We start from the raw sequence: 26,641 nt of genomic DNA, 5'->3' as shown, positions 1-26,641 counted from the left end.
GTGTTCATTATCTAAATTCCAGTACCAATAACAAAGTTGTGATGTGTTGTTTGTCCTCAGGGAAGTGATGGACCTCAAGGACTAAGTGGTCCCAAAGGAATTAGAGTAAGTAAATTGTTCTTTTATTCCTGTTTTTCTTGACACCAGCAGAAAATAGCTTTTGCATTATTTTACTTACTTTGAAGCTATATGGTTTATAATAATAGACAATGCAGTTAAATTTGACAAAGCACCATGGATGCTGAAAGATATTTGGTTGTAGTACTGCCCTCTGACCAGCAGGTGTCTTCATTTCACCCTTATTTGAAAAAGTACATCAGGCGGTGAAAAGTTTTTTTTTTTGTTAAACATTTTACTGTTTTAACAGGGGCCTCCTGGTTTGCCAGGGTTTCCAGGAACACCGGGACTTCCAGTGAGTTTTCTTTCTTTTCTTTTTTTTTTTTTTTTTTGGAAATTACTCATTTTATAAAATGCAGGTATGTGTTCTTTAACTTTCTGTTTACATCCTGTTTATCAGGGTCTGCCAGGGCAGGATGGCCCTCCTGGTCCGAGGGGCGTGCCGGGTTGCAATGGGACAAAGGTGATGTCAGATGAAAATTATTGTAGAAAATAAGGTGCACTTATAAGATTTTTACCGGCTGTCGTCTATAATAATAATAATAATAATAATAATAATAATAATAACATGTTTCTTTCTACTTTTTCTTTTCCAGGGTGAAGCAGGTTACCCTGGAAATCCAGGGATCCCTGGACTGCAAGGAATCCCAGTGAGTGACTGAAGTAACTTTCCAAGACAACAATCAGCATTCTCTTTGATTTTGTTTTTTCTAAACTTTCTTTTGTATTTTGCTTCTCTGTAGGGTCCACCTGGTCTTCCAGGACAAAAGGTAGGTTTAATTGTGTAAAGTGAAGCAAGTCACTACCTGAGGAGGGTCAGAATCAGGCAGATACAGGTTTTAAAAGGACACCTAGGTCCTGTTCAGACATTATAGTATTAACATGTGTCCTGAGTGATCCAATCCGAGTATACAGCTTTAAGTAATTGTGCTCCAATCTTGTCATTAAAACACATCTCAAAGGACAACTTCCAATCACAGATTCTTCATTCTGCAGCTTCTACATGAAACAATGTATCTCTAACCTGCTGCTGTTTTATAACCAAGGAGAGTAACAGTTGTTTGTGCCGGACATGAGTAGACGTGCCACAGATTTTTAGATGAAGCTTTAAAATTTCTCTTACTTCCTGAAAGCACTTCGTTATTATTTATTTATTTTTCCCTGCCCTGACGTTAGTTATTTTACAGACCTTCACAAAGCCCAGATTATATTTCAAAGCCTGGAAACATCCATACACAGAGTAATGTCATAAAGCAAAGTCGATTACATTAGAACATCAAGGCAGAGGTGATTTAAAAATCGCCAGGTTGTTGGTAATTTCTTCCCCTGGATGAATAGTATCAAAAATATATTTTTATCATCCATGATTAATTAAAACAGTCTCTGACAGGCAGTGGAGTGACACGAAAAGTAGCAGAGCCATAACAACGGAACGTGAGTTTGAATGAGGAAAAACTCTCACAAGTGACCCTGACCACCTTCAAATGTGGGCTGATTGATCTCAAATGCAGATTTGTTCATACCTCTACTTTAACCCGGAAATTTGTTGTCAGATCACTCAGGATGCATGTCGATGTAATACAGAGTCTGAACCAGGACATAGGACCAGAAAGGAACAAAGAAATGAATACTGGATAAATACATATCAAGAAATATTTACACAAATACATACATACTTTTGAAAATAAACCATCCAAATCATAAAGTTTTGTTAGTTTGACAAAACATGCAAAGCTTTTTTTCCTATCCACGTAAGTAAATAAAATCATAGAACTGTATATAAAGAGTTTATAAAGAAAGGATATAAAGACTGATATATATATCAGTTTGTATATTCACTACATATTGCTTATTACCTTTTTCTGAATAATATCGTGTTCCTACTTTTAAAACGAGTAAATATTTCTCTTTTTTTTGCCACAAGATGGTGCTGTTTTCTGGACTCTACTCAGCTTCACGTTCATTATGAAGATATGTTTGGGTATTATTGTACCTCTCTGTTTGTGTTTCCATCCCCTTTAGGGAGACCCAGGTGAAATAATCTCCTCCAGCCGCTTTGGAGAAAAAGGAGGAGTGGGATTTCCTGGACTTCCAGGAGCTCCTGTGAGTGAATAATCCTCCTTTTCCTCAGTTTTAACTTTCTAAAAACTAACACTGTGAAAACAAACCTTACGCACGTCTTTTTTAACATTATATCGGAGACATTCAGCTAAATAAAGTTACAAACAACACTTAATGTGAACCATTTTAAGCTCAGAAACTGAATGACTGAGCTACAGCAGCAGTATCTATAGAAAAGACTTTTTTATATGTTTTCATATCACAGGGCATTCCTGGATCTCCAGGTGTACAAGGTCCACTCGGTCCCCCTGGACCAAGAGGTTATGAGGTAATGAAGAGCTACTACAATTTCCCCACTTATTTCATCTGATGTTTTACACATAATTATGTATTTCATAACTTGTATATCTTACAAACTTAATTTTATACATATCTCATATACGTCATTACGCATTACGCATTATTTATATCTTGTTTAGTTTAGTCTATACTGATATATCTACATATACACACATTGTATACAGTATACTACATATTATATATTGCATTGCACATATGTATTACATTACATAGTATATTATGTTACATTTCCACCTCTCTACATTTTATTTTTTACCTTTTTGCTAAGGTAAAAACTAATTCGTCTTGACTGAGATTGAAATTGTAAATTGTTTCTGGTGTTGTTTTTAAGGGTCGTCCAGGTCCCCCCGGTCCTCCTGGACCTAAGGTGAGATCACACCCATGCATTTATAAGTAAACAAACACAATATGACGATAGCTTTGCTCTAAATCAAACATCTTTGCCATTTGTATACTATCAACTGTTAAATACAGTCATGAGTTCTAAACTTTCTGTGCTTGTGTTCAACAGGGAAACATGGGCTTGAATTTCCAAGGACCCAAAGGAGAAAAGGTACTCAATCTGTAAAATGTAAAATAAAAAGCAAGATTTTCCACTTAATCAAGTACAAAATCACAAAATGGCTCATGGTCATTCTGTTGTGGTGGTGTGATCACAGGGTGAACCAGGATTGCCAGGACCAGCTGGTCCTCCAGGACAGGTCGGGGAACAAAAGAGGACACCAGAGACAGAGATTCAGCGAGGGGACAAGGTAAAAGAACCTGACCAAGTTGACACTAAAGGTGCGGCCAGTCTAACATTAATCAATCTATTGATGAGCACAGAGCCACATGTATACTGCAGAGTTTATCTAACACAGGTTATCTAAGGGGTGGCGACCCCATAGTAAAGTAACATGGCATGGAAAAGATACTAAAAAACTAAAATATGTTCAACAATCAAGCTACATATTAGGAAAAACAATGATTTCCATTAATTATTTCCATTAATCCACAGATATCTACATCAGTTTTAACATCTTTACTGAGTCTAATTAAACATTCTAAATATTGATAAAGATAATTTATCTGGTAATCTAAAGATAGATCAACGACTTTACATTTGTTCCTAAACTTAGCTTCATTCACCAAAGTGCAATGTGGAGAGTTTTAGCACTAGGGGGCAGCATTGAGCTGTTTAAACTGCAAATTTCAATTGTGGCAGCTGAGAATCCACATTGTGCTTGAATTAGATTTGTCTTTCTACGTTTTTACATTTTTAATTATATAGGAATAAGTTACACTACTGGTCTGTAATGTATTTTAAAAAGTCCCTGTTTTTTTATTCTTAATGCATCTTCTGATGATGTTTCTTGTTCACATAAAGCTCTCATGTATTCCTGTATACAATGGTAGATATGACAGCAACAACCAAAATCATAAAAACAGTATCTATGTTAGTAGCATTGTATAAAGCTCAGGTAAAGGTTGTTGTAGTATGGTTTAAACCAGTCAAATACTTAGACCTAGAAGTCATTTTGAGATTTTTTCTGTTTTCTCTAAAGGGTGACATGGGATTCCCCGGTCCCCCAGGAGATCCAGGTTTTCGAGGACCCCCTGTAAGTATCTGTTGCACCTACGCTCTACATCCCAGAAAGAATTACGCAAACGATAAAAACAGAACTTCAGTAGTGATTCTGTCAAGTGATTACAGACTCCATGTGCATTTTGATATGATTGTAGGGGCCCTCTGGTGGACAGAAGGGAGACAAGGGAGAGCCAGGAGAGGCAGGCAAACGGGTAAGAGCCAAACAATTATCATCAATTATAACACCAATATGCCTTGGACAAAGCGACCATAAAGACATCTGTAAAACAAGCATTTTAACCTGCCTTTGAGCGTTGTTGTATTTGTAGGTATGCATATGTTCCTTTTAAGAAAACTGAGGCATCTCTTGAAGAGGATGCCAAATTGTTCTAATTTCCAAAATGTCTAACAATTGCCCTCTCTTATATGCAAACGCTGATCAACATTTTCTTTCTCTTGCAGGGCAAACCAGGCAAAGATGGTGATCCAGGTCCTTCAGGATACCCGGTGAGTTTCCTTGACAAACTACAAAACAAAAAAGACAAACACGTAATTCCTTTACAATTTACACTTCCCGGCTTTTATCTCAGGGAATCAAAGGAGAACCAGGGCTGCCAGGTTCTCCAGGACGAGATGGAGAGAGAGTAAGCCTCATCTGAATGTTTTGTCAATATGAAAACTATGTTCATGAAGTCATAAGGTGGTTTCACAGAGAGTCTAAGTAACACTCCACTTGTTTTCTCTCTCTCTCTTCACAGGGGTTTAAAGGTGAACGTGGATATCCTGGCCCTCCAGGACTGGTTTGTATTCTACATTTCTCTCATTTAACAAACTAATCGTAATGCTTTACAATGCATATTCTGGAGCTTTCAGCAGCATTCCACACTCTTCTTAAGTAAAGGAATTACAGTGAGTGATTGTCCTGGTTGCATGGAACAATAAATAAAAGTCTGTCAATAACAAAATACATATTACATAATATATAAAAAAATAAGTACAATTAAGGCAAAGCACATCCATTAATATATAACATTTTAGTGCACTTCCTACTTCTGACCACTGGATGGTGCCATTTCTCTAATTTCTCAAGCCTAGAAGCACTAGTCTCTACCCTTGAGTTAATCAGTAATAATTACAATGAAGATTACTATTTTATTATATAAACTTTAGTTAAAAATGTTTAAAAAGTAGAGTGCTTTACGTGTTATACTACTACTACAAGGTATTGACATTTCTCTTTGGCATTCTCATATTCTCACAGTGATTCATTTTTATTTTATTAATTTAACCTCTTAAGCCCCAACGATCTGGAGATCTGGTTAAGCCCACCTCAAAATTATCAGGCCCATATGCATTACTCTGGTGTCTATGAATCTCAAAGAATTCAAACAACAGATTTTCATTATGAGTAAAATTGTAGAAAATTCTATTTTTATCCTCACAAAATGTGTAATAGATTAGACTGTTGAAAATGAGCTCAGAGGAAAATATCATGCACAGAGATGCCACTGAACACATTCAGTTAATACCTATACCAAGAGTTTATTGAGATACAGGACTCAGATTCTGTCAGGCAAGTCACCATACACTGCTTAGGTGAAGGAAAATTTTATGAATAAGTTGAAAGGAACCACAAAAGGTACTAGACACAATATCAATTGCATTTGTTTCTCAGTTGTTTTTAAGATCTTATGAAATATTAAAACAAAAGAAGAAATTCAGACATGCAGACTGTGAAATTCTGTGAAAGTTGTTTTGTCTGCCTGTTTTCTTTACTGGCTGCTCTCTGATGTGCTGTATTGTAGCATTCCAATTTGACTATCCCTCATATTCTTCGAACTTTTTTAACATAAATAAAATAACAAACACTCAATAAACCATTTTCTGAATAAACACTTCTATAGACATTAGCAAAAAAATACCATACCCTATTGTATGAGCTACTTATATCCTGCTGAATCCTGGTACTCAGTTTTACACTTCACCAGTATAATTTTTTGTCGTCTTGTTCTATCAGGTGCTTGGCGGGAATGTTGGAAGTCAGGTCGGTCCAAAAGGTGAGCCCGGGTTCCCTGGAACACCTGGACTCAAAGGAGATAGAGGACCACAAGGTAAACATGAAAAGAAAATCCACACACACCATAAAGTGGTCTGACTAACTAATGAAACACTATATGCTTGTCAGTACATCCAGTAGATAGTAGACAGTGTCTCATTGGCTCTGTTTCATTGAGATGATTAGATTTAACTTGTCGTCAGTAAGCTGACCCCACATATATGTGATTTGATAAATGTAGAAAGCTTTCGATAATTAATTAGCAAGAGCGACTGAACAATAATCTGTTTTACAGTAAAATAACAACTTTGTTTCAACTTCTCCCTATTGAAATTAGCTCCCTTTCTCTTTTATATTCACATTTCACAAATGGATATTGATTCAACCATTACCTGAGAAAATAAGTGTCAAATGAATCCATAACAAAGTGATTTCCAGATGCAGCCCTGAAAAAGATATGAGCTAACCTAACCTGATCTGTTTTCTTCAGGTTTAACAGGACCTCCAGGACAACCAGGACTTCCAGCCAGCGGTGGTGGTGGTCTGCCGGGACCACCAGGTTTCCCAGGAGAGAGAGGTCAAAAGGGAGACACTGGCAGTCCAGGCATCTCTTTGCCAGGTCCCCCAGGACGTTCAGGCTCCCCCGGAAATCCTGGTGCACCAGGGCCCCCTGGACCTCCAGGCTTTAGCTCAGGACAAAACTGTATCCAGGGAGAACCCGGGCGTCCTGGTCCACAGGGAGAGAGAGGCTTCCCCGGACAGCCAGGCCAGAAAGGTGAGAAAATAAAGACGCACTGTTCATTCATAAATTTCGAAGCTATGTTACCATTGATGCATAAATTTACAGTTTAACTAGCATTGTCAAATTCGACACAATTCTGTCATATAAATGTCAGATATATGAGATAATGTATGTATGTCAAAAACATTGATGGTAATGATCCCATGCTGTTTTAGGTGATAAGGGTGACACCTGTGTGAATTGCTTTGGAAGCACCTCACCCATCCCTGGACCTCCAGGACCTCAAGGACAGCCTGGATTCCCAGGTAACACTGCTGAATTTTATTTTGCTGATCAATTACTTTTTCTGACTAACCTTTGCCCCGATTAAATGGAAGCAGATTAGTTAGTTCATCTTTAGAAAGTGTGAATGAGGTTTACATATGGGAGTAATGTCTTGACAATAATGGTACAGAGACTTTATTGAGGCACAGTGTTCATGTGGATTATCTCAAAAAGGTCTACAGAAGCTAATAAAAACAACATCGCTTGCTTTTGTTGTGTGTGGTTTTTGGATTTGATGAACTATTGGGATATAAGAAGAACCACTGACACATTGGTTGTGTTCAAAGCTTGGCTGCATGTTTTCTGAGGCTAGCTGGTTGTCTCCTGCTATCTGATGCTTGGCCTTAATGGAAACAGTAGCTTCTCTAAGTTTGAACCTTGTTTGAGTAACATACACTTAGTCAGTTGTTTTTATAGGTTTCAAGCTTAATATTTTTAGAGACAACACCATACAATCCATTGTAGGACCTTTACATGTGATTGGATAACTTAAAAAGTAGGCAAGGCCTACTATGACCTGTGAAGACTTGGGCTCAAAAGAATACATCCACCTAAAACTATGAAATTTATCTGCTAGCTACTCATTAGCCAGTCATCCCTGATAAGTCATTAGAAACATTTTGAAAACAGAGATATTTAAATGGCAGAGACAAGAGACACTTCCTTGTACTTCCTTTAGTGACCTGTAGTTCATAAATAAAGTTGTACATTTCATACACATGATCATCAGTTTCTTCTGTTTCAACCTTCAGGATCTCCTGGTGCCCCAGGTATCAAAGGAGACAGAGGATTCCCAGGAACACCTGGAAGTAGCGGCAACCCTGTGAGTAGTTTTCACTTTCTCATCCCTGTCACATTTTATCCTGGAACAAATCAGATTTGGCACTCATTTAGAAGTCCTTTGGCAGATAAATTTGATAGATTTATAAATAAATGAATTACTCAAAATGCTTTCTCTGGGTATCCAGTTAATAATATCTTTGCTACAATGTAAAGCTTGCAGATGTCAGCATCCCTGAATTATAACATCAAATATGTTTGATTCACTTTCCTTTCCAGGGTGCTCCAGGTCCTCCAGGTCCTGTAGGCTACCCTGGAGAGAAGGGAGACCCTGGTGATGCTGTTACAGTCAACGGTGGGAGGGGTGAGAAGGGTGACACTGGCTTCCCTGGACCACCAGGTCTTCCTGGCCTGGATGGTCGACCTGGTCGTGACGGACAGCCCGGCGCTCCTGGAGCCAAAGGCGCTTCTGTAGGTGGCTCAGTCTTCTCGTCACTTCCATTGACCAGTCCATCCGTTTCATACTTACTATGTATTCAACAGGGTTCTCTGCTGGTGAAAGGAGAACGAGGTCTCCCTGGTGACCCAGGTGCCCCTGGTATTCCAGGAGACAGGGGACCACCAGGTCCCCCTGGCTTTGGACCTCAAGGACCTCCAGGAGAGAAAGGTAGTCAGGGTGTCTCAGGAAGGTCTGGATCTCCCGGTGCACCTGGTAAGATAATTTTATATTTGTCAACCTAAGATTCTGATAAAATAGTAGAATAACAATTGTTGCTTCCCCTCCTTCAACATATTCATAACAAAATATATCAGTATCAATGAGAGGAAGACTGCAAGAGTCAAAATCAGACCTTCAGACATCTAACTTTGATAAGGTCATCAAAGGACAACGTTTAAATTGCATGATTCAAATTATTTTTTTCAATAATTCCCAATGTCCCAGCTCTAATATTACAGGACCTGTAGGGTCCATCTTTTGTTATAAATACTGTAATTTGGAAAAGTATAGACTTTTTAAAATCATCTGCATCCTGAACCGGAAGACTTTTAATCTAAGAGTGAAGTGGAGAGTGTAGAGTTTTAAATACAATTCTGAAAAGTAGCTACTATTGAACTTTTGTAACATAAGCTTTACAAATGCATTTGTCCTCACGGAAGTCATCTCTTGTCATGCAGGTGCAAAAGGTGAACCAGGCCAGACGGTAGCAGAGAAAGGTTTACCAGGACCCAGAGGACAGGATGGCGAGCCTGGACAGCCTGGTGCACCAGGTACAGGATCATGTTTGTGCTGTGAAGTGCATTATTCATGCTGGATAACAACGATAATGCATGCATATAATGACGATTGACTTTGAGTGAGCTTTTTTGTCATCTTGTTTGTCAGGTAATCCAGGTCAGCCTGGGCAGCCTGGTTTCCCTGGCTTACCAGGAGGGAAGGGTGACCCTGGACTCCCAGGCATTGGGCTTCCAGGACCCCCTGGAGCTAAAGGTAAAGACACCCACCTCTGTTTTACTCATCTCCCTCAGTCTTCCTCTTCACTCAACACCTCCCTGATCTTCAAATCTTTACATTTCCTCTTCTTATTATTCCCTTGTACATATTCACAGACACTCCTTTTCTTCTCTAGGGTTCCCAGGTATTCCTGGTCAACCAGGAGCCCCTGGTGGACCGGGCAGACCAGGAGTGGACGGACTTCCTGGGCAGCCGGGATTTCCTGGACCCAAGGTGGGCAGATATAGAGTGTGACAAATAAATTCATTTATTAATACCAATCAGTTATTAGGTGTGTGTAGATATTTAATACTTTACCTTGTATTTTGGGTACATTGAATGTAGTCCTGCTGAGTAGAAAACCTCAGCCCCATGTTCTTGTTGTGGATTAATGCCTGCCTGATTGATGTTTGTGTGTATGTCCATTGTGATGTATGTTTGTGTTACAGGGTGAGCCTGGCTTCGGACTTCCTGGTCCCCCAGGTTTGCCAGGGGTACCTGGATCTAAAGGCTTCTCTGGACCTAAGGGAGATCCTGGTTTCCCTGGCGGCCCTGGTTCACCAGGACGATCCGGATTTGATGGGGCTCCGGGACCAAAAGGTATCCTGCATGTATGAATATACTGTGTGTGTACAGTTGGATTGTGATTTCTATTTTGTCTTCATGCACTTGTTTATCTTTTATTGTGAGAATGAATTTGACAGAACCCTGAGCCAAGAGTCCTTCCCTTTTCTCCCTGTGTTCAGGTGACGCCGGTACACCTGGCAGACCTGGAACTCCCGGTCCTCCTGGATCCACCACCATTGGCTCACTGGGGCCCCCTGGTCCTCCTGGACAACAAGGCCCGATGGGACCACCAGGTATGACATAAAAAGCCATAATAATTGGCAAGTTTTTTTCAAAACTTTTGTATCAAGTGTATTTGAGGTTGCAGCTGAGAATGTATTATAGTCCACAAAATTGGAAGACAAAATTCTTAATTTGTATATCATTATCAGATTTTTTTTCATTTGTACTGATTGGAAAAGACATGTATATTCTGACAGTTTAATTTTATACAATATTGTATGTGCATGTTTTTTGTGTGTTTCCAATTTTGGAATATTTTGGCATGACTGTTCTCTCTGGAGCTTGTGAAGGTGTGGGATGTAATTTTGATACAAGGGTTTCAGGCTATCCTGTAATGCTGCACACTTTCCCTGTGAGCTCCCCAATGCACCAGACTGACTGTTGTGTGTCAGGTTGATTTACGAGCATGTGTCACTATTTTGGGGACATTTGTGATCAAGGTCTACAGGTTAAGTTTGAATATGAATCCACACCACTGGATGGACTCCTCTTTCTTTGCTGCGTCAACATCACTCTTCAGTGTATCACATGCACAGCTTCCCGCTCCCAGAGCCAAAACACCACTTTAACATCACTCAAGGCTGTTTGTTCTTAAGCACAGTTATAGTAAACTAACCTCACAAGAGTTTGGGTTTACCACCTTTACCTCCCACCTCTCTTTTTGGAATGTACCCAAAAAAACACACACTAACTCATATCCAGCGTTCAGAGGCCAGCTTCATGTACAGTAGCTGTTTTAATGCATTTAATGCATTATACTTTGTTCTTCTCATATCATCCGCTCCGCCCTGTGCGCTTTGAAACACACCCCTCCTTTACCTGCGACCCACTGATGTCAAGGCGAGAAAGGTATTGTAATCCAATACTGGTACTGGCTGATGGCCACTAAATGGTTGAAGATGTCAAATGTGATATTATGATTGCATTACATGGCATCTTTACTATGTATGCTTCGATTTTTGCTTTGTTTTTATTGCTCTGTCTGTTTCAAATAAAATTTACTTCTTTTCGCTTGCGTTGGGCTTGAAACTGGAAAAATAGTCAGAATCTAATTTTGTTGTGGGCTCAATACCGTGGGAACAGAGCCCAGAAAGTACTAAGTAAAATGTTTAAGTCTTCAAATCACTAATAACCGGAATTTTAAGTCTTATTATCTGTATTACAGGATTCCCTGGAGCAAATGGAGCAAAGGGAGACCCCGGCGCTCCAGGTCTAGACATCCCAGGTCTACCAGGAGACAGAGGAGCTCCTGGTTTCCCAGGTTCTCCAGGACCAATCGGAACCCCAGGACCTCCTGGAGGACCTGGACGGGATGGTGTACCCGGACTACCAGGTGAAACATTATGTTAATATCATTAAAATACAGCCAATTAGAAATGTATCTTTCACTGGTATTTTTTAAAATCTACGAAAGATGTGTTATTTGTCAGGAGTCAGTAGTTCATTTCTTCAGATTTGTCTGGTTATGATGTGCTGAAATGCTTACAGTGTAGTTAGCCATTATAGAATAATGCTTCTTCAGCTCTAAAGGACTGGTGGGGAGTTGGGGTTTAAATAGGAACATCTGTTGGTGTAACCTATCAGATACTTGATTAACTAATGTCTCTTATGTGGGTGGTTAGCTAGCTGACTGTCTATGTGACTAACTAACTAGCTAATCTGCATGCTAGCTAACTTTGGTGGTCAATTTGCTAAGTAATTAAGCTGCTTATCCCATGGGTTTGGTAGATGGTTGATGAACTAATTGACTAGCTACCAATAAGACTACTATTGTTAATTAGCAGCTAATGACTATTTCTTAATCCAATTTATAATATTATATATATATATATGCTATTTTTTGCTGTATTTTCTACATTGTTCTATAATGTTTGTCTGCAGGTCTGAAAGGAGACTCGGGTCCCATGGGATCTCCAGGGCCTTCTGGAGGACCAGGAGGCCCTGGAGGGCCCGGAGCTCCCGGACTTAAAGGTATCTACTCTCTATACCTCTCTGAACCTCTCTAGAGTTTGTAGTGGAAAAACAATATGGTGGACACAATTCAACACAATTGTTTGTTTAAGTTCTGCGTGTGTAAGTGAGATATGAAAAGTTGTGTACACAAAATACTTGATATTCAAATAGTAAGATCATCTATAAGTAGTTAGAACCACATAGTTAAGCACTGAGGTGGTCATCAACGGTTGTTAAGAGAATTAAAGATGCACCTCATGAAACTGAAACTATAAAAATCTGATGCATCTTACTATTGGGATGGTACCACAAGATGCTTCTACCCCCTAGAAGCAGCTTGTTAGCTCAAGACTCACTCAAAGATTTTGGAGACCTTTACTTGAAGCAATTTATTTGCAGCTTAGAAATATGCAAATCAATACCAGGGCAGTCAAGGTCTAGCATTGGGTTACAGAGCTTAACTGCATGTTGAAATTGATCCTAATGGGGGAAAAAAAAATCTAAAATTACAGAGAAAAAAAATAAATCTGAGTTTCTAAGCCTTGAAGAAACATATAAAGAACCCATTGTGGCTTAATGACATATTTTATAATATTCTCATATATTGATAATATAATAGACTACACTCTCAGCTCATGAAAGGCCACGGCTATGACTACCAGTATCTAATATATCTCCAAATAGAGGAGAAAAAAAACTCACAGATGTTCTTACGCACAGGTGAACCTGGATTCCCTGGAAGAGATGGCTCACCAGGTGGTCCTGGTAGTAAAGGAGAGAGGGGAGATCCCGGTGCCCAGGGACCCCCAGGACCCAGCCTGATATCACCGGTCACAAAGGGATCCAAAGGAGAGCCTGGATTACCAGGTACAGCTTCACATTTCACTGCCCCTCAATGATTGATTGTAATGTTGACGTGCTTAAATCTACTTCACACAGTGTTGTTAATACACGTTCAATTGTGTGTGTGTGTTGTACAGGTGTAGCAGGTCTTCCAGGACAGAAGGGTATCTCTGGTCTCCCTGGTGACCCGGGACTGCCAGGATCAGATGGGCGCCCCGGAACCCCCGGACCACAAGGTATGGCTATACTCTACATGACATACATAAATTAAGTATAAACATATACTGTATATTTGTATGTAAATATTCCTAACACTGTTTCTGTGTGCAGGTCCTAAGGGAGATCCTGGAATCCCAGGAGGTCCAGGTGCACCTGGAGTTCCAGGATCAAAAGGCAGTATGGGAGAAATGGGATTCCCAGGTGGGTTTGCATGCTTTTATTCAAGTCTTTGAAAATATGGTTATATTTAACGAAATACATTATTGCATAATTTTCTCATCACCATCTAATCATTCTACAGTGTGGGATGTTTTTGTGTGTTATTATGCATATTTTAACAACACCAAATTTTTATTTCATGAATTATCTTTTTAAACATTTATTACATTTCCTAATGCTAACCTCTTTCTTTCATGATATCACAGGTCCATCAGGACAGAAGGGTCTTCCAGGACAGCCAGGTAGATCAGGATCTCCAGGACAGCCAGGTTCACCTGGTTTCCCTGGATCCAAAGGGGAACCAGGTTCTGCTGGGATCGGATCACCTGGACCAGCTGGACTCAAGGTGCTAGATCCAAAAAGTAAAATTTCATTAGAAAAAATAACTTCAAAATGAAAATATTGTTTTCAAATACTATTTACTTGTCTCATAGGGTGAGCCAGGACAGCCAGGGTTTCCAGGAAGTCCAGGACTGAAAGGAAGCCCAGGATCGCCCGGTCTTCCAGGTTTACCAGGAGCACCAGGTTCCAAAGGTGACCCTGGCCTTCCAGGATTCCAAGGTAAATTTAAACTATTGACAGTAACTGAAGAATATATTTTTCTGTTAAGTACAGTAGAAGTAAACGTTGAGTAATTTTTATTTGGTCTTTAAAATGTCATAAATCATCATGTGCTTCCCTGTTAGGTTCCCCTGGTATCCCCGGTCCTAAAGGTCTTGATGGTGCACCCGGTGGTCCCGGTCTTGGGGGAAGTCCAGGTAGACCAGGAGAGCCTGGTCGACCAGGATCACCTGGATTGCCTGGAGAGAAGGGTCAGGCTGGTCGGGACGGGATCCCAGGACCAGCTGGAGTAAAGGGAGAACCAGGTAAGATAAGGGTCAAAGTTCTTAGATGTCTTTTGAATATTCTTAGAATGTACACAGTTTGGTCAATTCAGCCCATTTCTATTCCAGGGCTTCCTGGTTATGGTGGTCCTGGTCCTTCCGGGCTTCCAGGTTTGCCAGGTAAGACACCTCTGACAGTTTTTTTTTTTTGTGATTAGTTTTCCATCAGTCTCTCACATTTCTCTCTCACTATCTGTAAAGGTGCTAAAGGAGACCCAGGTCTTCCTGGTCCATCTGGCAGACCTGGTTTCCCAGGCCCCAAAGGAGATGCTGGCTTTCCTGGTTCTCCTGGTTCTCCAGGTAACCTTGGGCCTCCTGGCCCCCCAGGACAGGCGCTGCAGGGCCCTAAAGGACTCCAAGGTCCCCCAGGACCACCTGGAAGAGCAGGTAAAGCACTTCGATAGTATTTGTAACATGTACTGCTATGAATTGCTGCCTGGTTTTCTGATGCTGGTGGAGTGACAGACCACAGACTCAAACCTCCTTCACTAACAACTTCCACTAAACAGAGTTGTCCATATTATCCTAATGCTGATTGGATAATTTGGAAATTCCATAACTTCATTTATTATAATTTCCTTGTGTCTGCTAGCAAGTAAAGTAAGGCTTCCTTGGTGTGGCTTGTATCCACATCATGCTGATTTGAGAGAGTCAACCATCAAGTGACCTAAATGGAAAAGTTAAAGGATGTTTGGCAAGAAACTTTTTGATTCTAGAAAGTAGTTATTGTTCCTATTATTTTTTTAAAAAGAATATTACAATACTCGATCAGCTCTTCATCATTTTTTCCTAACCAACAAAGACCAGACAGCAAATGGCAGAGACTCTTATTTCAGTGTGAATGTTTTCATCTCCATGTCAGTTGATTTGCATGAGACATTGTTGTACCAATCAACACCAGTGGTGTAAAAGCCACGTCACTCTTTGAGCACCCACACACCTGTCCAGTCAGAAACTCCGCCCCCCCCCCCCTTCTCATCAGGATATGTTGGGGTGCTCCTCCTCCACCTCCTCACCACGCATCAATCACTGTTTGCCACTGGGGCTTGACCCAACAGAGCATGAATTTATGCCACATTACTGTGTCTATGTCGTCATCCAATTGTTTTGTATTCACCAATCCATCTGTCCTCATGTCTCCTCACCCCCTTTCCCTCTTCTCCTGATCCCATCATGGGGGAAGCTGTAATCTATCCATCTCTCCACAGCCCTAAAGTTCTTTATATGTATTTGTGTGTTTGATTGTCGTCTCCTCTGGCCCTCCTTACCGGTGTGTGTCCAGTGTTTGTGGATGATTTTGAAGAAAACGTTTTTGTTAACAGCCAAGCCTGAGACAAACTCAAAACACTCAATTAAAACTGGAGGTCAAGATTGTGTTTCTTTGTTCAACCTTTCTCCAAAGCCTTTTTTATTCCAATAATATTTATTAAGATAGAAAGTGTTTTGGGCTTGTGTCCAGCTTCACTGCCGTGTATTTGTTTTGTCCCACCAATCAGTGATCTGCATGGACACTGTCTGTTCCAAGAATTGTGCATACTCAATGAGAACAAGCCTCACATGGTGTAGGAAGGGGCAGATTAATTTTTTATCGCCAGAAAATGTAGTGTTTTCCACCTTTTGACATGGTGTTGTCAAATTGTTGTTTGAATTGTTGTACTTATTTTTTTGGTTCGAATCTTTGAATAACTTGTAATGCTAAAATCTGCTGCTAGATGGACAGAAATTTTGATTTCAAGATTACACGATGACTAAGTCATTGTCAGCACTGACCACACACCATCACTGTGTGAGGCTTTTTTTCTGGGTGGTATAAGAATGACAAACTGATGTTATGAAATCTTATACCCTGTTTGCTGTGGGTTGGCCACACCCATTGTGGTTTGGCCCCACCTCTTCACGTGATGACTCGGGCATCCGGCCACTGCAGGCTCCACAGGTCAGATCATCGGCATCCAGACTTCTACCGCACAAGTTTAACCTCTGATCCACTGGAAAGCAAATTTCTTCATCTCTTTATTCCTTTCTAATGTCTGACTTTTTTCACTTTCTATGCACACTGATGGTAGCATAATGCACCTTTAACAAGTAAGCACCACGTTTTATAATAAAATAATAACAAATCTGAAATTTCACATAGCACTGGAGTATAGTGTGGCACAATCAGCATGTTATCTGGATCAGCCTGTCAAATAAAAATCAGAATGCACTGAACGGCTCAAAGGCACACCACTTAACTAACTCACCTAAAACATTTTGTCAGTATTTATAGTGTGTATTGCAAACTGTAATGTTAATTCTCGGTATTATAGACATAAACACTATAGTATCTGCTTTATTAGTACTTGATTACATTATGATTTTGTGTAGATTAAATATAGTTACAGCGCCTAGCATCACTTTCCAAAACAATTTTCCTTCCAGCTGTTTCCAGCTGTTGCAGTCTCTAAACCAAGTCACCTGGTATAAAATTTGAATACACAGATTAATGGTTCATACAGTTCGCTGCATGTTCCTCACTTGCAGGAAAAAATATCTCCCAATTTTGGCTTTTTGCTATATTTTTCCAGGTGTTTTCAGACCTCATCAGAGAGTTGAAAGCAAATTTTGTAATTTGGAGATGCTGTTAGGACCAAAACTACAGAGCATATTAGAGAGGAAAAACTGTATTCCACATTTCTTTGTTATTACATACAAAACTTGTAGAAGTCCAAAACCAACAACTAATTTAAACTCTTAAGGCTTGTGGCACACCAATCAGATGGTTGGCTGATGTACCCCTTATGGTGTGCAGCATTTTGGTCCAGACACTAGCAATGGTAGTAAATTCACAATCGATTTCAGCCCACTGAATCAAATTGAGAATCAAAAGCAGAAAGCCTCATGATTCAAACAGTATTATGCCAACACTGCAACAGTAATTCCTAACCTTATATTAAGAGTAAGTAGAGGTGGAATGTTTGCCGCAACTTCACCTACTTCACAGGTGCATGGAGAAGGAAAAGAAATATGAAGTGAAACTCAAGCTACACTGGTAGTATGCTGAATAACTTTATCTAACTGATGCATTTTGGCTCCAGAGATGACCCTGACAAAAGTCACTGGCCAAATTGCATCTGTCGAGTGAAAGAAAGGAAAGAAAAATCTGTAAAATAACTATGCAACAAACTAAATTGTAAACATTAAGTTTTCTTTACTGAAGCTAATACCAACCAGGTAATCATCTATTTTTTTTCTGACTATTTTCTCTGTGGTTCCCACTGGCAATATTTACTCAATTATTACTTGTTACGCGTTATCTCAGTAGGACTCTTAGCAGGAGTCTAAATAAGCTACATTGTCGTTGTTGGTTCTGGTCTCTTTTAGGGGTTGCTCAACAGTAAAAATACCACACAGTGCAACTTACATTAAAAAGGACAGTCTGCATGTAGCATGTATGCTAAAGCACAAGATCATCACCAGTGAGTTAAACGAAGCCAAAACAGCAGATGCATTGTTATTTACATAGAGGCCAAATGCCTCTTTCATTGCTGGGTCTGACTGTGTTTCTGTTCTGATGATCGACTAAACCTCGTCTTCTTTGTTTTGCCCATGTCGTCTACCCGGCTCTGCTTTACCCGGGAATTTTCGGAACCATAGGTCTTCCAGGTTAGACACAAGTGGTTTGAAATTGTTCATACATGTGCTGTCTGCAGTTGAAATCTCATGTCAGCTGTTGTGTTTTGACCCTGTCTTTACTCCACAGGACTGGCTGGGCATAACAACCTTACAAAAAAAACAACAACATTTTACTACTTTACAGGATTGTTTCTGTCTGATGAGTCTCCTTCTCATGCTATATAACCACATAAAAGTGACATACAAAATATGTCTTTATTCCCAATGCCGTCAGTATTGCAGTTTGTTAGAAACAAATTCCGTCATTGGTTGTCATTGATCTGTGTTGAACTACATTTCAAGTTTGAGATAATTTAGCTAAAAATGTCTTCAAAGGTTTTCATGAATGAAAGGAAAGTGTATCTCATACACTGTATATTTAGCAAATGACTGGCTGCTCTGTTGGTTTGTTTTATGTGACTGCAAAGTGTGTCTTTTGTTACATACAGCGAAGCATATCTTTTTCAGTTAATATGCTAAATTTAGACAAGAATGTCAAGGAGTTGATAACATCAACAATTCTGCAGGGGATGTGAACTGAAAAAGTTGAGTGTTTGAAAAATTGAAACAAGGACACCTGGACTTTTGAGTTTCTTCAAGACCTAATTGGAGAGTTTCATGTAGAATTTCCTGAAGATGTTGCTGGTTTTTCTAGAGTCTCTTGAAATTCTGCAAGTCCAGTTACATTTAGAAGTATAGTTCCCTTTGTTTGAACTTTTTTATATCAAATTAATCCCAGTCCTTCTGACTGACCATTCAACCTTTGCTTATGAAGGTGCACCCGGCCCAGAAGGTCCCCGTGGACCTGCAGGAAGTGGCGGTGTTAAGGGGGAGAAGGGTATACCTGGTGCTCCCGGCCAGCCTGGATTCCCTGGACAGAAGGGAGATGCTGGTGTCCCGGGATTCCCAGTAAGATGATAATTGTTTTCCGTTTTAAACTTGAAGAACGTTGGAAAAGACAACTTCTAGTGGGTTGTCATGGATTAAAAGTGATCATCACCTAAGATATAATGCTCTGCTCCTCTTTCTGATCAGGGTCCCTCTGGTCTTCCTGGTGGCCCTGGTATAAAGGGAGACATCGGACTGCCCGGTGTTCCTGGATTCCCAGGTTGGTTCACATTAACAGCATTTAATGCTTCTTCCTGCAATCCAGACCCGCACTTCAGTCATGAGTGTTTGTCACAAGCAAACCCTAAAGATTTGTTTGGTTTATACTTTTTTCCAGGAACAAAGGGAGACCCAGGGCTCCCTGGTCGCAGTGGCCCTCCTGGAGCTCAAGGAGATCCTGGAAACTCTGGTGGGTGGACATGCAAAGCCTTGCAGTTAGAGTGAATGGTCAAATGAGTAAATGTACATAAGATAATCATTCATCATTTAATTACTTTGATGTTTGCCTTTGTGCAGTGTCCGACATGACTTCTGAGGTTAATTTCCTCTGTAACTAGGTCCTCCTGGTGAGCCCGCAATACCTCCGGCTCCAATTGTGTTGAAGGGAGAGCCTGGGCTCCCAGGTCCTCCAGGCCAGCCTGGTACTCGGGGACCATCTGGTGGTCCTGGACGTGATGGACTTCCAGGTGGGTGTACATTGACTCTTTCCTGGGGCTTGGAGAACTGCATGAGTTTCAGTTGGGACAAGAGAATGTATTGTACTGACTAGTACAATCTTGTTTTACACAAAGAGGGATCATTTCTCTGAAACATTGTTTTCCTTTCAAGAATTTCAAGAACTGCAGGACGAGGTTTAGTGTAGTGGGCACAGTGAAAGTTCAAAATTGGGTAAAGCTATAGTTAGCACAAATAGAGGATTCATGTACCCTATGCAAAATATCATCCAAAACCTCCTATTTAAGCACCTCTACTAGATCTGTCTCCCAATTTGATTTCATAATGCCAAAGGACAAGTTCCAACAATCTGTCAATATCATGGTTGAAATAAATGGTCTTTCTGGTTGTTTTTAGTAAGTTTAAATGAATTAATTTTAGGAATTTAATTTCTCAATACATATATAAAATATTTTGTAGAGATAATGGACAAAAGTATTTTTTTTATCAATACTTCTTATAACAATTTCTATATTTAGTATAGTTTCATGACTCAAAAAGGAACATGTTATACACATAAAATGGTTTATGTAATAATTCTATACTACAGATGCTGAATATTATTCTGTTTCATTTACATTGCACCTGATGAGGTTGTTAAGTTTTGGTGATGGCTTGTCTTTTGTAAGTCCATCTTGTATCTTCAATCAGTCCCAGACCGGTCTTGCAATATCACTCATTTTGACAGTTAGCCCTTACAACACAACAACTCATAATGGATATACCTATAACCCTATATATAAATATACAGCTTCTTCAAACCTAGTTTCTAAAAATGATCTGACATTTTACATATATATTATATAATGAACTAAAATTAAATGGAATTTCTACTCACCTCTCTCTCTATCTGCTCTCAGGTCAGCCTGGTAGCCCTGGAGATCCTGGTGCTGAGGGTCCTCCTGGCTTCAACGGCCCACCTGGCAGGAAGGGAGACCCTGGACCCGCCGGCCAGCCTGGTATATAAAGCTGAGATGTCACGACTTTCAGCAACAAGGAATATTACAGACTGTACACTTCTGTAGCCCAGTGGCTTAATATTTGTAATATAAGCCTTTCTTTAACTCAGGTTCACCTGGATATTCTGGTCCTCCTGGTTCGGATGGTCCACAGGGCCCTCCCGGTCTTCCAGGATCAGTATCTGCATCCCACGGTTTCCTTATCACCCGACACAGCCAGACTGAGGAGGTGCCCGGTTGTCCTGACAGAACTAACATCATCTATGATGGATACTCTCTGCTGTATGTCCAGGGCAATGAGAGGGCACATGGACAGGACCTTGGTATGGAAGGCTTCAGTTTCTTTTGTTTTTCTTGTTTTTTTCATTTGGATACTGTTTCAGCTCTAATCTAGCGGAAGGACTTCTTTCGCTACCCACCTTCTTCTTTCAGGCTCGGCCGGCAGCTGTCTGCGCAGGTTCAGCACCATGCCCTTCATGTTCTGTAACATCAACAATGTCTGCAACTTCGCCTCCCGCAATGACTACTCCTACTGGCTGTCCACACCTAAATCCATGCCCATGTCTATGGACCCCATCACCGGTGAGGGTATCAAGCCTTACATCAGCCGGTAAGGAGGAATGAGGGAGGAGAACAGGAGGGAAGATGAATAGAAGATGGTGGGTGGTGTTAAATTCTTATCATTCTCTGTGTGTAGGTGTACAGTGTGTGAAGCTCCAGCCATGGTGATTGCAGTCCACAGTCAGACCATCCAGATTCCCTCTTGCCCCCAAAACTGGGACAATCTCTGGATAGGATACTCTTTTATGATGGTAAGATAAAACATATACTCACCAACATGTTTTTACCGTTTTATCTTTAATCCTAGACAACAACAGAAGTCGCCTACATACTTCGGAAACATGGTTGAAACATAGACATATGCATCTGAGGTTTCTAATAACCCTTCTAAATATCTATACTTCTGTTGTTCTCTCTTCTCTTCCCCAGCACACAAGTGCGGGTGCAGAGGGTTCCGGTCAGGCTCTGGCCTCCCCAGGCTCCTGCTTGGAGGAGTTCCGCAGTGCTCCCTTCATAGAGTGCCATGGCAGGGGGACGTGCAACTACTATAGCAACTCCTACAGCTTCTGGCTGGCCACCGTTGATCGCTCTGAGATGTTCAGGTACAGATGCTTGTAGCGCCAGGGATAGGATATTGCGGTATGAAGGAGGTCTGCCGGTGTCTGTCCCTTGGCTAGATTCTGTAATCGGACCCCTGTTTTTGCTTTTCATACAACTCAGCATCTTGAATCTATGGTTGAACAATCATTGACCAGAATGTCAACGATATTTACTTGAGCACATGATCATCCTGTCCTTTGTTTCACTCTCACAGCATAATTTTAGCACAGCTAGAGTAAATAACAGGCTATATCCTCCAAGATCATTACATGCGCTGTTACTTCTACATAGAATTGTTATTTTGAAAAATTTACTTTATCTTTGTTCCTATCATAACCATGTTCACCCTTTGGCCCTAACAGGAAGCCCCAGTCAGAGACCCTAAAGGCTGGTAGCCTACGGACACGCGTCAGTCGCTGTGTGGTCTGCATGAAGAGGACGTAACGTAACACAGCCAACAAGCAAACAGGGAGTAGCTCGATCACCAACAAGAGATTAGTGGATGACAGGGGACAAGCGGGAGTTAGCAGTCGTCACCCTGAACCGTTGGTGCAGCGAGGAGGTGGAATTCCAATGGTGCATTGTCTTCCAGGAAAAAAACAGAAAACAAACTACAACTAAAACAATGGTGCTACTGTGCAACACAGCTTAAAAAAAAAAAAAGAAAAAACTGAATAAATCTTACATTTACTCTTTGTTCTTTTAAGAAGTACCTCAAAAACGAAAGCAGAAAAATCTCCACTAAATGGTGCCATGATGGATGTGTGTCATCAGCAGTGCATTTTTATTTTTTCCTTCTTCTGACAAAAGGATCATTGTCTCCTTTCCTTTAATAATCAAAAAACAAAACAAAATCACTCTTGACACGTTTTTTTTTTTGTTTTTTTTTTTGTGTTTATGGCCTTATTGATGAGGCGTGGTTGGTCTCCATGGTTACCAAATCGGCACTTTGACTTCGGAACATCCAAGATGAGAGATGCACTGACGATGAGCTTTCCTCCTTTTTTCATTTTTTTATTACTAGCTCTTTATTCACAAACTTTTCTTTCTTTCTTTCTCGCCGTCATTTTACATTTGGTGGTACTAATCCTGCTGTAGCCCATCTCCTAACCATCACCCTCTCTTACTTTTTGTTGTAAGTAATAAAATGTGTATATTGTGTAAAACACCTTTTGTTTTTAGTGTATTAGGTCTTGAATCAGTACCAGCTGTTTGCAGGTTCTTTCTTTTAGCTCACGTACTTCACGCACAAACACGCACTCATTCATTCACTTCATTGCTCACTGACACATACTTCCACTCAGATATTGTACAAAGTAAGGCTTTTATGAATGAAACAGTATTTTATATATATATATAATAAATATATATTTGAAAAACATGGATAAAAGGTTATATAGACTTTATTCGGCTGTGGGGAGATTGTTCACTGTTTTTAACCTCAAAACATTTCACCAAAAAATAAAGCTTACTACTGAGCACAGAGCCATTTTCCTTTAAATATAACAGTCTTGTATGATATTAATGATGCCGATCGCTTTTGTATTCAATTTGTAGCATTAATAAATGTTGAACTCAAATAAAGGGGACTTGCGTCATGTAGGTAGTCTAATGATTGGGGAATGTTACTTGTGAAAATAGATTTGAATTAAATTTCGGCGATTTGATTAGACAACCACGATACTTGTTTTGTGTTGTTTTATTTTTGTAACATTTCCAGGTGCTGGGCTTTTTCACTGTAAAAAGAGGTCCTGAGGTTTTGAAGGTCCACCTTTGCACCCAAAACCTTCAAACCCGCTTTCTGTGGCTTGAATTTGTATCCAAAACTGGTTCGAGTGTTCACACTTGGCCCTGTCGAAACAAGTGTACATTCAATCAGGTGTTAACAGTCCCCTGGTGTGATGCTTCTCTCAGACCAGGCGCACAGACTCCTGATGTACTGTAAGTCTGCAGAGATGCAGATGTTTTAATGGGGGGAAGATACTTTTTTTCCTTGTGATTTTGTTGTTATTTTTATTTTTACAAAACTGCTTTTATGAGTTTTATCAACCTGGGGTGCGATTAAAAAAAAAATTGTATTAATTTTTTTTTGTTTGTTTCGTTTTCATGTTATGTTATCCAGAAGATGTTATAAACTTTTAAGACTGAAATAAATACAATGTCCAAAGTGTTGTCTATGGGAAAATGCATGAACTGTCACCAAGAAAGAACAGTGAAAAACAATCAGCACTGTGCCCAGTAAAGTTCCTCACCAACGTTATTTCAATGTGAAACTTTACTGAAGTAAAAATAACTTGTGATAATAAATATATTGGTGTTTAGACTCCAATTAGAGAAAACCTCATAGAGCAGTGTCCCAGAAGAATAACTGACTGGAAAACAATAGTGGAGTGGTGGATGATCTGGAGATCTTTTCCAAGGTGAAAAAAAACCCTCTTCATTATATCTAGCGGACATGTCCTCAGTGCACCGTCCCCCTGCAGCCTAGGCCTATAGTAGCATAACTAAGGGATGGTTAAGTCCAGCCCTAACTATAAGCTTTGTCAAAACGGAAAGTCTTAAGCCTGACCTTAAACATAGAGATGATGTCTGCCTCCCCAACCCAAACTGGGAGTTGGTTCCTTCAGCTATCAGGCTCCTCTTTTGAATCAGTCAGAGGCTTTTTAAAGAGCTATTTGGAGGCAGACAGTAATGAGTCAAAACAGCCTGGAAGACACAAATGCATGAACTAGTTTGTCAGCATAATTCTGAGCCACGATGTTCCTAATTTTGACGATATTGTGCAGGAGAAAGAAAGCAGTCCTGGTCACCTGCTTTATGTGAGAATTAAAAGAAATATCCTCGCCCAATACAACACCAAGGTTTCTCTTTGGAGCTTCTGAAAACAAAGGACTTTGAATAAAAGTGGCTTCCTATAAAATGGAGAAAAATAAGAATACATTTTTTTGTTATTTTCTGGTAAAAACAATGAAATTCAGTTCAGCAGCTCTCTAGTTCAAAGTCGAATGCCTGTAAAGGTTAAGTCCTCGAGATGCCAGCTCAGAGCACTTGCAGCGACCAGCAGATGGCAGCATTACTGCACACATGCTGGTGTACTTTCTTTTTGGTGGCTTCAAACTATGTGCTCCTAATAATGTTGTATGTAGGTAATAATGAGCAGTCCTGATCAAGAGTACAGTTTAGCTAACTAGTTTATTCAGGTCACTCTGTGTAACTGTAACAAAATAAAAAATAGTCGCTTGGAAAATTATTAAATACAGACCCCATTTAAATATAATGATTGAGCTATAGTCAGGTATTCAGACAGTGTTATTAACTTTTAGCCACTACATATAATACATAATCGGAATATTCACACATTAAAAACAAACATTTCGCAAAAGTTATTTACTAAAGGAACAGACTAATTAATCTTAAAATACATCAATATTTTATTTTTTAAAAAGTTCTTTCAATTAAGACAAGTAATGTCAGCCCTATAAGAGATTACACGGGCAATAGGAAATAAAAAAGACAAGACATGTATTTGATGAACCATGGATATGGCTGCTTTGAGGACAAAGTAAATACAAGTCCAAGAAGTTATTAAAAAGCACATCAAATCACATTAAAGACCAATTACTTGTTCTGTTTTTCTAATAAACTAACCTGGACAAGTGTCCATTAGAAAGGAGAATACACTTGTGAGTTAAATCCAGGGAGATACACAATTAAGAAAGTTTCTTCTTTTCTTTTTTCTTTTTTTCTACATGGTCCTTAGCTCCACTGCAGCTATTGTTTTGTTTTAATAAGCCATTTGAGGCTTTGGGCTTTCTTGACTAATCTACTTCCTGATTCAATCTGGCCAAGCTATAGAGATGAGAGGGGATGAGAGGGGATAGAAGGTGAGGTGGACTGTGTGAATCCAGGCCTGTTGTCTCAGCTCTCTAAGCCGTTTAACTGCTGTCCACTGGTTCCTGGAAAGACATGCTGATCTTTTGTCTGAGCCGGTTTTCACAGCTTGAACAGAGGTAAATTTGGGATGCACAATCAAAACTCAAAACACTGTATCACACACGGCTGGTGGTGGCTGCCCTGTGCTTAGAGCAGCATCACGTTACCAAAAAAAAAAAAAATTAAAAAATAAAAAAAACGATTACATGATGTCTGCTGCTCTCAAACATCAAAAAATACAGAAGAACCTCATATCTCAGGACAAGAGCATCAGTTCAATATTTAACAATATTTAACCGGCTCATGGTTTAGTGCACCATTTGACATTTAAGAAGAACCCCCACAAATTACCTCAAAGTTTATGTTTCTTAGGTTTTGTATTTCATCACTAAATGTCGCTCTAAAGTCTAAGAGAAGTCACTAAGACCTGTTAAATTCTGCAGGGAATTTAGCAGCAAACAGTGTTTCTCTAAAACCTCACTAATAGTGTTTCAGAACCAACAGTGCGGTTTTATGTGTGCGCAGAAACAAAGTGCAATCAGGTGTCTCTCTTTCATCAGCGCTGTAACTCATCTGTTTGTGGCTGGCACGGGTGGATTCCAATGATGTACTAACCGATAAAGACACCAAAAGCTGAAAAGTTCTTCGTACTGGTGAAAGTACACTCAAAACCTTGGACATTGTTATGCACATATGTGCTCAAAAACACATAGGCTGCATTGACGCACACTGGGTGTTGTTTTGAAACCCTAGCACCAGTCTACATCCCCAGTGGGCCCACTGGTTCGTCCATCAGTAATGAAACCTTAGCGGGTCACATGCTGGTGTTGAAATACCCCCTGCCTGGTCCACTGGCAGGCCAGGCC

General features: G+C 40.0%; 1 protein-coding gene across 4 annotated transcripts in view; it reads left to right on the top strand.

The window, feature by feature from the left end:
- Positions 1 to 24,010, top strand: part of col4a5 (collagen, type IV, alpha 5 (Alport syndrome)) — a 44,788-nt gene extending 20,778 nt beyond the window's left edge. The window contains exons 4-52 of one of the 4 annotated variants that reach the window (XM_047583217.1): positions 61 to 105; positions 368 to 412; positions 518 to 580; positions 714 to 767; positions 861 to 887; positions 2,140 to 2,220; positions 2,444 to 2,506; positions 2,870 to 2,905; positions 3,050 to 3,091; positions 3,198 to 3,290; positions 4,083 to 4,136; positions 4,261 to 4,317; positions 4,568 to 4,612; positions 4,696 to 4,749; positions 4,864 to 4,905; positions 6,123 to 6,216; positions 6,652 to 6,936; positions 7,119 to 7,208; positions 7,980 to 8,050; positions 8,287 to 8,478; positions 8,551 to 8,719; positions 9,184 to 9,276; positions 9,392 to 9,496; positions 9,636 to 9,733; positions 9,949 to 10,099; positions 10,246 to 10,359; positions 11,189 to 11,197; positions 11,514 to 11,681; positions 12,230 to 12,319; positions 13,022 to 13,168; positions 13,282 to 13,380; positions 13,475 to 13,564; positions 13,789 to 13,928; positions 14,017 to 14,143; positions 14,269 to 14,448; positions 14,536 to 14,586; positions 14,668 to 14,853; positions 16,394 to 16,402; positions 18,103 to 18,111; positions 18,896 to 19,029; positions 19,156 to 19,228; positions 19,346 to 19,417; positions 19,566 to 19,694; positions 20,583 to 20,681; positions 20,792 to 21,004; positions 21,114 to 21,291; positions 21,379 to 21,493; positions 21,672 to 21,844; positions 22,205 to 24,010. In XM_047583217.1, the coding sequence (XP_047439173.1) occupies positions 61 to 105; positions 368 to 412; positions 518 to 580; positions 714 to 767; positions 861 to 887; positions 2,140 to 2,220; positions 2,444 to 2,506; positions 2,870 to 2,905; positions 3,050 to 3,091; positions 3,198 to 3,290; positions 4,083 to 4,136; positions 4,261 to 4,317; positions 4,568 to 4,612; positions 4,696 to 4,749; positions 4,864 to 4,905; positions 6,123 to 6,216; positions 6,652 to 6,936; positions 7,119 to 7,208; positions 7,980 to 8,050; positions 8,287 to 8,478; positions 8,551 to 8,719; positions 9,184 to 9,276; positions 9,392 to 9,496; positions 9,636 to 9,733; positions 9,949 to 10,099; positions 10,246 to 10,359; positions 11,189 to 11,197; positions 11,514 to 11,681; positions 12,230 to 12,319; positions 13,022 to 13,168; positions 13,282 to 13,380; positions 13,475 to 13,564; positions 13,789 to 13,928; positions 14,017 to 14,143; positions 14,269 to 14,448; positions 14,536 to 14,586; positions 14,668 to 14,853; positions 16,394 to 16,402; positions 18,103 to 18,111; positions 18,896 to 19,029; positions 19,156 to 19,228; positions 19,346 to 19,417; positions 19,566 to 19,694; positions 20,583 to 20,681; positions 20,792 to 21,004; positions 21,114 to 21,291; positions 21,379 to 21,493; positions 21,672 to 21,844; positions 22,205 to 22,286 (4,836 nt within the window). In that variant the 3' untranslated portion in view covers positions 22,287 to 24,010. The remainder of the gene's footprint in view (positions 1 to 60; positions 106 to 367; positions 413 to 517; positions 581 to 713; positions 768 to 860; positions 888 to 2,139; positions 2,221 to 2,443; positions 2,507 to 2,869; positions 2,906 to 3,049; positions 3,092 to 3,197; positions 3,291 to 4,082; positions 4,137 to 4,260; positions 4,318 to 4,567; positions 4,613 to 4,695; positions 4,750 to 4,863; positions 4,906 to 6,122; positions 6,217 to 6,651; positions 6,937 to 7,118; positions 7,209 to 7,979; positions 8,051 to 8,286; positions 8,479 to 8,550; positions 8,720 to 9,183; positions 9,277 to 9,391; positions 9,497 to 9,635; positions 9,734 to 9,948; positions 10,100 to 10,245; positions 10,360 to 11,188; positions 11,198 to 11,513; positions 11,682 to 12,229; positions 12,320 to 13,021; positions 13,169 to 13,281; positions 13,381 to 13,474; positions 13,565 to 13,788; positions 13,929 to 14,016; positions 14,144 to 14,268; positions 14,449 to 14,535; positions 14,587 to 14,667; positions 14,854 to 16,393; positions 16,403 to 18,102; positions 18,112 to 18,895; positions 19,030 to 19,155; positions 19,229 to 19,345; positions 19,418 to 19,565; positions 19,695 to 20,582; positions 20,682 to 20,791; positions 21,005 to 21,113; positions 21,292 to 21,378; positions 21,494 to 21,671; positions 21,845 to 22,204) is intronic. The other 3 variants (XM_047583226.1, XM_047583235.1, XM_047583243.1) reach the window with 3 other exon arrangements.
- Positions 24,011 to 26,641: the final 2,631 nt, after the last annotated feature.

The sequence above is a fragment of the Mugil cephalus genome, chromosome 1 (genome assembly GCF_022458985.1).
Source record: "Mugil cephalus isolate CIBA_MC_2020 chromosome 1, CIBA_Mcephalus_1.1, whole genome shotgun sequence".
NCBI lineage: Eukaryota > Metazoa > Chordata > Actinopteri > Mugiliformes > Mugilidae > Mugil > Mugil cephalus.
Note: the sequence above shows the minus strand (reverse complement) of the source record. Positions and strands in the feature narration are given on the sequence as shown.